Source organism: Rutidosis leptorrhynchoides, chromosome 4 (assembly GCF_046630445.1).
Source record: "Rutidosis leptorrhynchoides isolate AG116_Rl617_1_P2 chromosome 4, CSIRO_AGI_Rlap_v1, whole genome shotgun sequence".
NCBI classification, from domain to species: domain Eukaryota; kingdom Viridiplantae; phylum Streptophyta; class Magnoliopsida; order Asterales; family Asteraceae; genus Rutidosis; species Rutidosis leptorrhynchoides.
The window spans coordinates 580,331,173-580,343,038 of record NC_092336.1 but is presented as its reverse complement, the minus strand read 5'-3'; the positions used below and the strand labels follow the sequence as shown (position 1 = coordinate 580,343,038).

At 34.7% G+C, this 11,866-nt stretch overlaps 1 protein-coding gene across 9 annotated transcripts in view; it reads right to left on the bottom strand.

Annotated features, from left to right (window-relative positions):
* Positions 1-2,048: 2,048 nt before the first annotated feature.
* The window catches only part of LOC139845486 (uncharacterized), a 28,197-nt gene continuing 18,379 nt past the window's right edge, over positions 2,049-11,866 (bottom strand). Inside the window, exons 2-4 of one of the 9 annotated variants that reach the window (XR_011758354.1) lie at positions 2,717-2,776; positions 2,530-2,614; positions 2,049-2,246 (exon numbers count right to left, since the gene is read on the bottom strand). Coding sequence is in view for 4 of the 9 variants with exons in the window: in XM_071835736.1 (XP_071691837.1) it covers positions 2,742-2,776 (35 nt within the window). In the remaining 5 variants the exon portion in view is untranslated. Of the gene's footprint in view, positions 2,777-3,166; positions 3,590-11,866 lie in introns of those variants that run through there. The other 8 variants (XR_011758353.1, XR_011758351.1, XR_011758352.1 and 5 more) reach the window with 8 other exon arrangements.

Genomic DNA, 11,866 nt, shown 5'->3' with positions numbered 1-11,866 from the left:
AGGGAGTAGAAGAAAGATGGAGATGTTGAAATGAGAGGAGGAGGTTGAAGGTTTGACTAGTTGACCTAGTCAAATCTTTGGCCTCTTGGCAAGTTTAGTCCCTCTAATTTGGATCGGGTGCGTGAATTACCTAAACGAGATAATTTAAAACGCGTATTAACGGGAGACGTTATAAACATATAACGGAGTTTAAATTAGTATAACGGAAAAGTAAATGGAAAAAGGCGGGATGTTACATTGATTGAGTCAAGTCGGACTCAAACGACCCGTTATCTCCTAAACTAAGTAGGTAGGTGCCATAGCCAAAGAATTGTTCTTGTTTCCCAAGCTAGTAACATAAAGATCGTATTATAGCTCAGCGGTAATGTTTTGGTGTCGAAAGACTTCACTTGTTCGAAGGTTATCGAATGAAGTGCGTCGTGATTCGGGTGCAAATCAAGCGGTATCAAAAGGAGGTATAATTAGCGGGTCAAGTTGTTATTGTGGGATAATGAAGTTGATGATTTTAGGTTAAGATGGATGATGTTTAACATCTCTTCGAGTGGGAGATTGTTCGAGTGCGAAGAGAGTTAAACAAGGATTTGAAAAACGAGAAAAAAAGTTTATGTTTTGGTTTTTGCCTTAGAGGCGCGACGCGGCTCCTACTGGGCACGACGCGACTATGGTCTGACGAGGAAGTTTCCAAAAACGCATTTATCTTGTTCCCAAAGTTATTTCCTTGTTGAGTTTTGCCTATTTAAGCATCTTATTGTAACTCATACATGTATCTACGAAAATTATCAATAAAAGAACTCTCTTTGGTGGCCGAGGATTAAAGTAATAATTTGTGATTATATATAACCTCGTTAAATTTTCTTGTATTTATCGTTTTTGCTAGTTTCTTCATATACATCAACTATTTTCGTTTATTGTAGTTGGGTTTGATAACCTAGGGTTATTAAGTCTTGTTAGGGCTCACGTGTTTTATTCTTAATATGTTTCAACTTTTTAATAAACTTTTATGAAGTATATCTGTATGTATTTTTGACTTTCCATTTGATAAAAGATTTATATCAATAGTTGATATGCGAATTGTATTTATAGACTAGTGAAACTATATTTAAGGTATGAAGAGAAACCATTCCTCACAGCAACGCGCGAAAACTTCCCAATCCTTATTACTAGCGCGAGAACTTCCCAATCCTTATTACTATTATATTATTTTGTACATGCTATCGTTAACATCATAAGCCCGTGTGTGTTTTATACACGTTAAGAAGGTAATATGTAACATAAAATAATTAAGTATCAAAAATGTTATCAAAAGAGTAATTTTTTCAACCTTTTTACATTTATATATATATATATATATATATATATATATATATATATATATATATATATATATATATATATTATAATTATATGAACAAATTAAGGAGCCCGCGCTTCATAGCGGAACTCCAAAGCAGGCCTGATATCGCATAATTTATACACGTTTTCCTTAGCGTTATCGATCATAATTTAGTCCGTTCGGATACGATTTGGTGTTTATTTTGATAATATTGAGAATGTTCGAGTTTGAAGAGCTATTTGTAGAAGAGATGCGGTTTTTGAAGTTTTTGAGGCATTTTGTTGATCGGTTGTTATTATTGGTGCATCGAGGATTAAAACGTTCAGTACTTATTGGTTAATGAGGTGTTGAGGTAGTTAAAGCAAGTAAAAAGAGAAAAATAAACGCGAGAACCAGATTCAGCTTATGGTCGCGGCGCGGAGATTTATGTCGCGGTGCGACGTTTAACGTTTTTCCAGATCAGAACAAGGTTTAAAAAGGGTTTCAGTTTGCGAGCTTTGTCGCGGCGCGACAATTAGTGTCGCGGCGCGACAGTTGGGCAGTCCAGATTAATTTGGCAGGTATTAAAGGCCCGAAAAATACCCTAATTTATCATTCTTCCATCCAGACGAATTGTAGCAGTTTTTAGGCGATTTTTGGTGATTTTTGGAGAACTCCAATGTAACACCGTACTTTTTACATACACATTTTTTTTTTAAAGACACTCACAGCGGAAGACTTCATAATTTACACATCGTATCTTACTACATGGTAATATGATTAAACGATTCACTGGTGTTACGTTATTAATACAGACCGTTTCAAATATATATTATTTATTACAAAACATCAGAGTTATACACTGTGTCAAACATCTTGATTTGCCTTGCAAAACCCACCTAAAGCTGCTAATACACACCTGCAGGGCAAAACACTGTGGGGGAATTAGCATAACGCTAAGTGAATGAAAATATCTAGATGGACATCACTACAAGCATCAAGCACAGCTTAAAGGCACTGGTCACTATTCACTTAAAGCCATACACAAGAGGACCGGCAACCCATAGCTGATCAAGCTGGAATATACCGATAGTCCTCATTACTGAATCACTGGTATAGTCTTCCAGACGTGACGTACTCGTCATTCACACTATACCACCAATCAGTAACGTCTGGACCCAATACTACTACCCGACACCAAAGTAAATAGCATTGACCTCTTACGTCGCACAAAACACCTCGACGCACGTCGCACAAAACACCTCGACGTTTACTGGGTGCGCACATAATCACATATAGTCACTGCACTGGTCAAAAACTCATTACACAGTATAATCATAAGTAAGGCACAAATCACTATACTTGTCACTGTATAATCACATCCATAAAGATAATCCCACTCACCTGGAAGCACAAGCACTCAGTTGTCTTATATCACTGAGCCTTCACCTTCTCGTCTATCACCTGAGAATCACCACAAAATATCTCAAGTTAGTATAGTGTTCAAGTGTTGAATCACGCTTCATATTTAACAGAAAATATTCACAAAACATATATTCACATATTCCTTACTCAAAATCATTAAAATCTAATACTTATACACAAGATTTAGGATCAAAGTACCAAAATCCCCAATTTTATGTAAGCATGAACCCTAAAATCATCATTAGCAAGCTTAACCTGATTATAGCATACATACATCATTTATACATCATAATCAAGCTATAACCAAACTCAATTTAAGCATACAAACACTATATACCAAGATTGATCACTACCCAACATATAACAAAACTTATAAAAACTTATATATTTTAATCAATATAAATCACAAGTAATTAAAAAGATAGTTACCTTGATTTAATCTTGTTGATGATCTAAAATAAATTATAAACACTCCTCCTTTCTTTTGAAATTCACGAATCACAAGACACAAAAAGGTTGTGTAATAATTGCGATGTATGTACTGTATGTGTATCTTTTGTTTTATGCAAAATAAAATGAAAGGATAAGAATCCAAGGAGCATGTGTGTGTAATAAAATAAGATGGATAATATCAATTACTTATGGACTCTTGCAAACCATAAAGGCCACGTGTAATCCCATAACAAAAGCCACCATCTCATATTTTATTATGTATTTAATTAGTATTTTATCCGTTATTTGAAACACAGTGTATTTGTTAGGCAGTCCTAACGAAGTCCAAATCACAAATACAGATATTTTCTGTGACCATCGTCACGAGCACATTAATTTAGTCACATAATAAATTATCAACTCATAATTTATTATTTCACTCCTTATAATTATTTCATACAAATAACTCACAATTTAAATATCATATTTAAATTATAACAAAAAATAACACAATATACCTATTTCATCTAGACCCATAACTAGGATGTCACATCCAAGATCATTCAATCACTTCAATCATTCCAGATTCAACCTTCAATCCGTTCATCATCCACGATTGCTTATTTAATTAGGTTGATTTCTTTGTCATAAACAATGAATTCTTTCCTTTATTTATTTGTGATTTTGGTTTTAGCCATGATTGTTGGCTAAGCTTTTAATGTTTGTCTAGATTGAATATTTGCATGTGTTTGGATGATACTTTAATGTTTTATTGATTAATGCATGATAATTATGAGTTTTGATTAAGAACCATTCTTGTGGGAGTTGATTATTATTACTAGGTTGATTAGTGAATCTTGTTTGAATAAAGGGAACCCTGTTTCAATTTAGTGATCTAATTTCCAATTGATTTATCTTAACCGATTGGGTGCTTACTGGACCAAGGGGGTAAACCGGGTAACATTGATTGAACAAAATAGGGGTGAATTGTGTGGAGCGAACACGTAACCAATTGAATCTTAATCTTATAATTAGCTAATTACTAAGTCATAAACGAAAGAGGTCTTTGGTGAAAGGGAACCCTAAGCCAATAAATCCTAGTTTGACGTGTTTGCTAAAAGAGAACTCTGGGTAAACCGACTCTGTAATTGCGTGCATTGATAAATAGAACTAGTGCTTAATAACAAATCATCCAACACTGCGAATAGGAGATCTAGGCGAACATCCTTTTATCTATTGAATTCAAACTATCTTTACAACTGAGCTAATTTCGTCAACGAAGCTGTTTCACTGGTAGCTAGAAAATGCGCACTTTTGGTTAAACGATCCACTATTACCCAAATCATGTCATTTCCTTTCTGGGTTCTAGGTAGTTTTGTCACAAAATCCATGGTGATATGTTCCCATTTCCACTCTGGAATCTCTAATTGACGCAAAGACCCATATGGTTTCTGGTGTTCCGCTTTCACTTGGGCGCAAATGTAGTGACCCGAACTTTTCCATGTTTATATATATTAATTGAGATTGATATTTACATGATTAAATGTTTCCAACATGTTAAGCAATCAAACTTGTTAAGACTTGATTAATTGAAATATGTTTCATATAGACAATTGACCACCCAAGTTGATCGGTGATTCACGAACGTTAAAACTTGTAAAAACTATATGATGACATATATATGGATATATATATATATATATAGTTAACATGATACTATGATAAGAAAACATATCATAAAGTATATTAACAATGAACTACATATGTAAAAACAAGACTACTAACTTAATGATTTTTAAACGAGACATATATGTAACGATTATCGTTGTAAAGACATTTAATGTATATATATCATATTAAGAGATATTCATACATGATAATATCATGATAATATAATAATTTAAAATCTCATTTGATATTATAAACATTGGGTTAACAACATTTAACAAGATCGTTAACCTAAAGGTTTCAAAACAACACTTACATGTAACGACTAACGATGACTTAACGACTCAGTTAAAATGTATATACATGTAGTGTTTTAATATGTATTTATACACTTTTGAAAGACTTCAATACACTTATCAAAATACTTCTACTTAACAAAAATGCTTACAATTACATCCTCGTTCAGTTTCATCAACAATTCTACTCGTATGCACCCGTATTCGTACTCGTACAATACACAGCTTTTAGATGTATGTACTATTGGTATATACACTCCAATGATCAGCTCTTAGCAGCCCATGTGAGTCACCTAACACATGTGGGAACCATCATTTGGCAACTAGCATGAAATATCTCATAAAATTACAAAAATATGAGTAATCATTCATGACTTATTTACATGAAAACAAAATTACATATCCTTTATATCTAATCCATACACCAACGACCAAAAACACCTACAAACACTTTCATTCTTCAATTTTCTTCATCTAATTGATCTCTCTCAAGTTCTATCTTCAAGTTCTAAGTGTTCTTCATAAATTCCAAAAGTTCTAGTTTCATAAAATCAAGAATACTTTCAAGTTTGCTAGCTCACTTCCAATCTTGTAAGGTGATCATCCAATCTCAAGAAATCTTTGTTTCTTACAGTAGGTTATCATTCTAATACAAGGTAATAATCATATTCAAACTTTGGTTCAATTTCTATAACTATAACAATCTTATTTCAAGTGATGATCTTACTTGAACTTGTTTTCGTGTCATGATTCTGCTTCAAGAACTTCGAGCCATCCAAGGATCCATTGAAGCTAGATCCATTTTTCTCTTTTCCAGTAGGTTTATCCAAGGAAATTAAGGTAGTAATGATGTTCATAACATCATTCGATTCATACATATAAAGCTATCTTATTCGAAGGTTTAAACTTGTAATCACTAGAACATAGTTTAGTTAATTCTAAACTTGTTCGCAAACAAAAGTTAATCCTTCTAACTTGACTTTTAAAATCAACTAAACACATGTTCTATATCTATATGATATGCTAACTTAATGATTTAAAACCTGGAATAACGAAAAACACCGTAAAATCGGATTTACGCCGTCGTAGTAACACCGCGGGCTGTTTTGGGTTAGTTAATTAAAAACTATGATAAACTTTGATTTAAAAGTTGTTATTCTGAGAAAATTATTTTTATTATGAACATGAAACTATATCCAAAAATTATGGTTAAACTCAAAGTGGAAGTATGTTTTCTAAAATGGTCATCTAGACGTCGTTCTTTCGACTGAAATGACTACCTTTACAAAAACGACTTGTAACTTATTTTTCCGACTATAAACCTATACTTTTTCTGTTTAGATTCATAAAATAGAGTTCAATATGAAACCATAGCAATTTGATTCACTCAAAACGGATTTAAAATGAAGAAGTTATGGGTAAAACAAGATTGGATAATTTTTCTCATTTTAGCTACGTGAAAATTGGTAACAAATCTATTCCAACCATAACTTAATCAACTTGTATTGTATATTATGTAATCTTGAGATACCATAGACACGTATACAATGTTTCGACCTATCATGTCGACACATCTATATATATTTTGGAACAACCATAGACACTCTATATGTGAATGTTGGAGTTAGCTATACAGGGTTGAGGTTGATTCCAAAATATATATAGTTTGAGTTGTGATCAATACTGAGATACGTATACACTGGGTCGTGGATTGATTCAAGATAATATTTATCGATTTATTTCTGTACATCTAACTGTGGACAACTAGTTATAGGTTACTAACGAGGACAGCTGACTTAATAAACTTAAAACATCAAAATATATTAAAAGTGTTGTAAATATATTTTGAACATACTTTAATATATATGTATATATTGTTATAGGTTCGTGAATCAACAGTGGCCAAGTCTTACTTCCCGACGAAGTAAAAATCTGTGAAAGTGAGTTATAGTCCCACTTTTAAAATCTAATATTTTTGGGATGAGAATACATGCAGGTTTTATAAATGATTTACAAAATAGACACAAGTACGTGAAACTACATTCTATGGTTGAATTATCGAAATCGAATATGCCCCTTTTTAGTAAGTCTGGTAATCTAAGAATTAGGGAACAGACACCCTAATTGACGCGAATCCTAAAGATAGATCTATTGGGCCTAACAAACCCCATCCAAAGTACCGGATGCTTTAGTACTTCGAAATTTATATCATATCCGAAGGGTGTCCCGGAATGATGGGGATATTCTTATATATGCATCTTGTTATTGTCGGTTACCAGGTGTTCACCATATGAATGATTTTTATCTCTATGTATGGGATGTGTATTGAAATATGAAATCTTGTGGTCTATTGTTACGATTTGATATATATAGGTTAAACCTATAACTCACCAACATTTTTGTTGACGTTTAAAGCATGTTTATTCTCAGGTGAATATTAAGAGCTTCCGCTGTTGCATACTAAAATAAGGACAAGATTTGGAGTCCATGTTTGTATGATATTGTGTAAAAACTGCATTCAAGAAACTGATTTCGATGTAACATATTTGTATTGTAAACCATTATGTAATGGTCGTGTGTAAACATGATATTTTAGATTATCATTATTTGATAATCTACGTAAAGCTTTTTAAACCTTTATTTATGAAATAAAGGTTATGGTTTGTTTTAAAAATGAATGCAGTCTTTGAAAAACGTCTCATATAGAGGTCAAAACCTCGCAACGAAATCAATTAATATGGAACGTTTTTAATCAATAAGAACGGGACATTTCAGTTGGTATCCGAGCGTTGGTCTTAGAGAACCAGAATTTTGCATTAGTGTGTCTTATCGAGTTTGTTAGGATGCATTAGTGAGTCTGGACTTCGACCGTGTTTACTTGAAAAATGATTGCTTAACAAATTTTGTTGGAAACTATATATTTTTAACATGTGAATATTATGTGATATATTAATCTCTTAACGCGTTTGATATTATGTGATAGATGTCTACCTCTAGAACAAGTCCCATTGACTCACCTAATAATAATGAAGAGTCAAATGTAAATTGGAATGATTCGTGGACTGATTCACAAGTTCCCGAAGAGGAACCGGAAGAAGAGTCGGAACCGGAAGAAGAATCGGAACCGGAAGAAGAATCGGAACCGGATGAAGAAATAGAACCGGTGGGGGAAATAATAAAACGGTTAAGTAAAAGAAAATCCTCAACCAACCGACCAAAGTTAATTATGGTCAATGGTGTTTCCGCCAAGGAAGCAAAATATTGGGAGGATTACCAATTTTCCGATGAATCGGATTCCGACGAGAATTCCGATGATGTTATAGAAATTACCCCAACTGAATTTAAAAAGGCAAAAGAAAATAATAAGGGAAAGGGCATAAAAATAGAGAAATCTAATTCCAACCCCGATGAACTTTATATGTATCGTCAACCCCCGAAGTCCTTAAGTTGTAACAATGACCCGGGAACCTCTAAACCACCAGGTTTTTCTAAACCAATGTGGACAACGACGGCTCGTATTAGGGGAACATCATATATCCCTAGAAACTTGGCAAAACGAACCAAAACCGAAGAAGAAGAAACGAGAGAGTCGGAATAAGATAGTTGTATTTGTGTGGTGTAATATATGTAATATAGTGTTCTTATGCTTTATGATATATGTAAAAATTGCTTGTATTAATAAGTATTTTTTTTATGAATCTAACTCTTGTCTATTTTACAGTTTAAAAATACAAAATGGATAGACAACCCAATATTTTAAGAGACCTACCCGGAGACATGATTGATGAAATCTTGTCTAGAGTCGGCCAGAATTCTTCGGCACAACTATTTAAGGCGAGATCAGTTTGTAAGACATTCGAAGAACGTTCCAAGAATGTCTTGGTTTATAAGAGACTTTCGTTTGAAAGATGGGGGATATCACATTGGGAAACCCATAAGTTACGATGTGTTTACTTTGACGCATATATTGCGGGGAACCCAAATGCTATTTTACGCAACGGGTTAAGAAATTATTTTGACTCAATATATCCGAATATTGGACTTCGTGATTTAGAAAAAGCGGCTAACATGCAACATAAAGAAGCATGTTATGTTTACGGATTAGTAATGTTCGCTTCTCACCAAAGTGAGAACAAGAACATCGGGCTACAACTATTAAACAAAACGTTTCCACAAGTGACGGAGTCGGTAATTGGGGTAAGAAATAAGGTTTTTAGATTATTACGGGACTGTTGGATATTACGTAACCCTTGTCCCTTTGATGACGTTACAACACGCTGTCTTATCAACGGCCATAACGGTTATGTTGCACAAGACCAAGGATGGGAAGTAGTCCTAGTAAAACCAGAATGCATGACTTGTTTCTGGACGTATGAATTACGTGTCTTTATTGCCTTTGCTGAACGACTTGTGTACTAGCTAGAATTATCTTCACAACTATCTTGTATCAAAGTTATTGTGTGCTATATTTCATGCTTTATGTAAAATAAGCGGTATTGTAAGTTTGTAAAATATTGTATAAAAGTTTGAACGCGAAATATTATTATAATCAGTTTTTCATATAGAATTGTAGTAGTTGAATTGTATATTAGCAACTAAGTATGAACTTAACGGGTAGGTACTACCCGAATTTAAACTTATAAAACGCTAATATGAAGAAAAAGCTTTTATAAATGAGTTCATATTATGCTACGAAATACTATTAACTACTCTTAATATTCTGTATGATTAACTTGTTCCATTTAACTATTTTGAAGGAAATGGCACCGACTACTCGACACACCGTGAATATGAATGAAGAGGAATTCCGTACTTTTCTAGCTTCAAACATAGCCGCAGTACAGGCTGCGCTACATACCAACAATAACCTTGGATCTAGCAGTACAGGAAATCGTGTAGGATGCACCTACAAAGAATTCACTGCCTGCAAACCTTTGGAATTTGATGAAACCGAAGTACCGATCGGATTGAAACGGTGGACCGAGAAGGTTGAATCGGTGTTTGCCATCAGTAAGTGTACTGAAGAGGACAAAGTGAAGTACGCTACGCATACCTTCACAGGTTCTGCGTTAACATGGTGGAATACCTATCTAGAGCAAGTGGGACAAGATGATGCGTACGCACTACCGTGGTCAGCATTCAAGCACTTGATGAACGAGAAGTACCGTCCCAGAACCGAGGTCAATAAGCTCAAGACAGAACTTAGAGGGTTACGAACCTAAGGATTTGATATTACCACGTACGAAAGACGATTCACAGAATTGTGCCTATTGTGTCCGGGAGCATTCGAAGATGAGGAAGAGAAGATCGACGCGTTTGTGAAAGGATTACCGGAAAGAATCCAAGAAGATATAAGTTCACACGAGCCCGCCTCCATACAACAGGCATGTAGAATGGCTCACAAACTAGTGAACCAGATTGAAGAAAGAATTAAAGAACAGACTGCTGAAGAGGCCAATGTGAAGCAAGTCAAAAGAAAGTGGGAGGAAAACGGTGATAAGAATCACCAATACAACAACAACAGCAATTACAACAATAATCGCAACAATTATCCCAACAATCGCAACATCAATCGCAACTACAACAAACGGCCCAACAACAACAGCAACAACAACAACAACATCAACTACAACAATCATCCCAACAACAATAATAACCGCAACAACAACAACAATCAGAAGCAGCTATGCCAAAGGTGTGAAAAGAATCACTCGGGGTTCTGTACCAAATTTTGCAACAAGTGTAAAAGAAATGGTCATAGCGCGGCGAAGTGTGAGGTCTACGGACCAGGGGTTAATAGAACGAAAGGAACAAATGGTGTCGGAACGAGTAATGGCGGAGCAAGTAGTGTCGGAGCAAGTTATGCCAATGTAGTTTGTTATAAATGTGGAAAACCAGGCCACATTATTAGAAATTGCCCGAACCAGGAGAACACGAATGGACAAGGCCACGGAAGAGTTTTCAATATTAATACGGCAGAGGCACAGGAAGACCAGGAGCTTGTTACGGGTACGTTTCTTATTGACAATAAATCTGCTTACGTTTTATTTGATTCGGGTGCGGATAGAAGCTATATGAGTAGAGATTTTTGTGCTAAATTAAGTTGTCCATTGACGCCTTTGGATAGTAAATTTTTACTCGAATTAGCAAATGGTAAATTAATTTCAGCAGATAATATATGTCGGAATCGAGAAATTAAACTGGTTAGCGAAACATTTAAGATTGATTTGATACCAGTAGAGTTAGGGAGTTTTGATGTGATAATCGGTATGGACTGGTTGAAAGAAGTGAAAGCAGAGATCGTTTGTTACAAAAATGCAATTCGCATTATACGAGAAAAAGGAAAACCCTTAATGGTGTACGGAGAAAAGGGCAACACGAAGCTACATCTTATTAGTAATTTGAAGGCACAAAAACTAATAAGAAAAGGTTGCTATGATGTTCTAGCACACGTCGAGAAAGTACAAACTGAAGAAAAGAGCATCAATGATGTTCCCATTGCAAAAGAATTTCCCGATGTATTTTCGAAAGAATTACCGGGATTACCCCCACATCGATCCGTTGAATTTCAAATAGATCTTGTACCAGGAGCTGCACCAATAGCTCGTGCTCCTTACAGACTCGCACCCAGCGAGATGAAAGAACTGCAAAGCCAATTACAAGAACTTTTAGAGCGTGGTTTCATTCGACCAAGCACATCACCATGGGGAGCTCCTGTTTTGTTTGTCAAGAA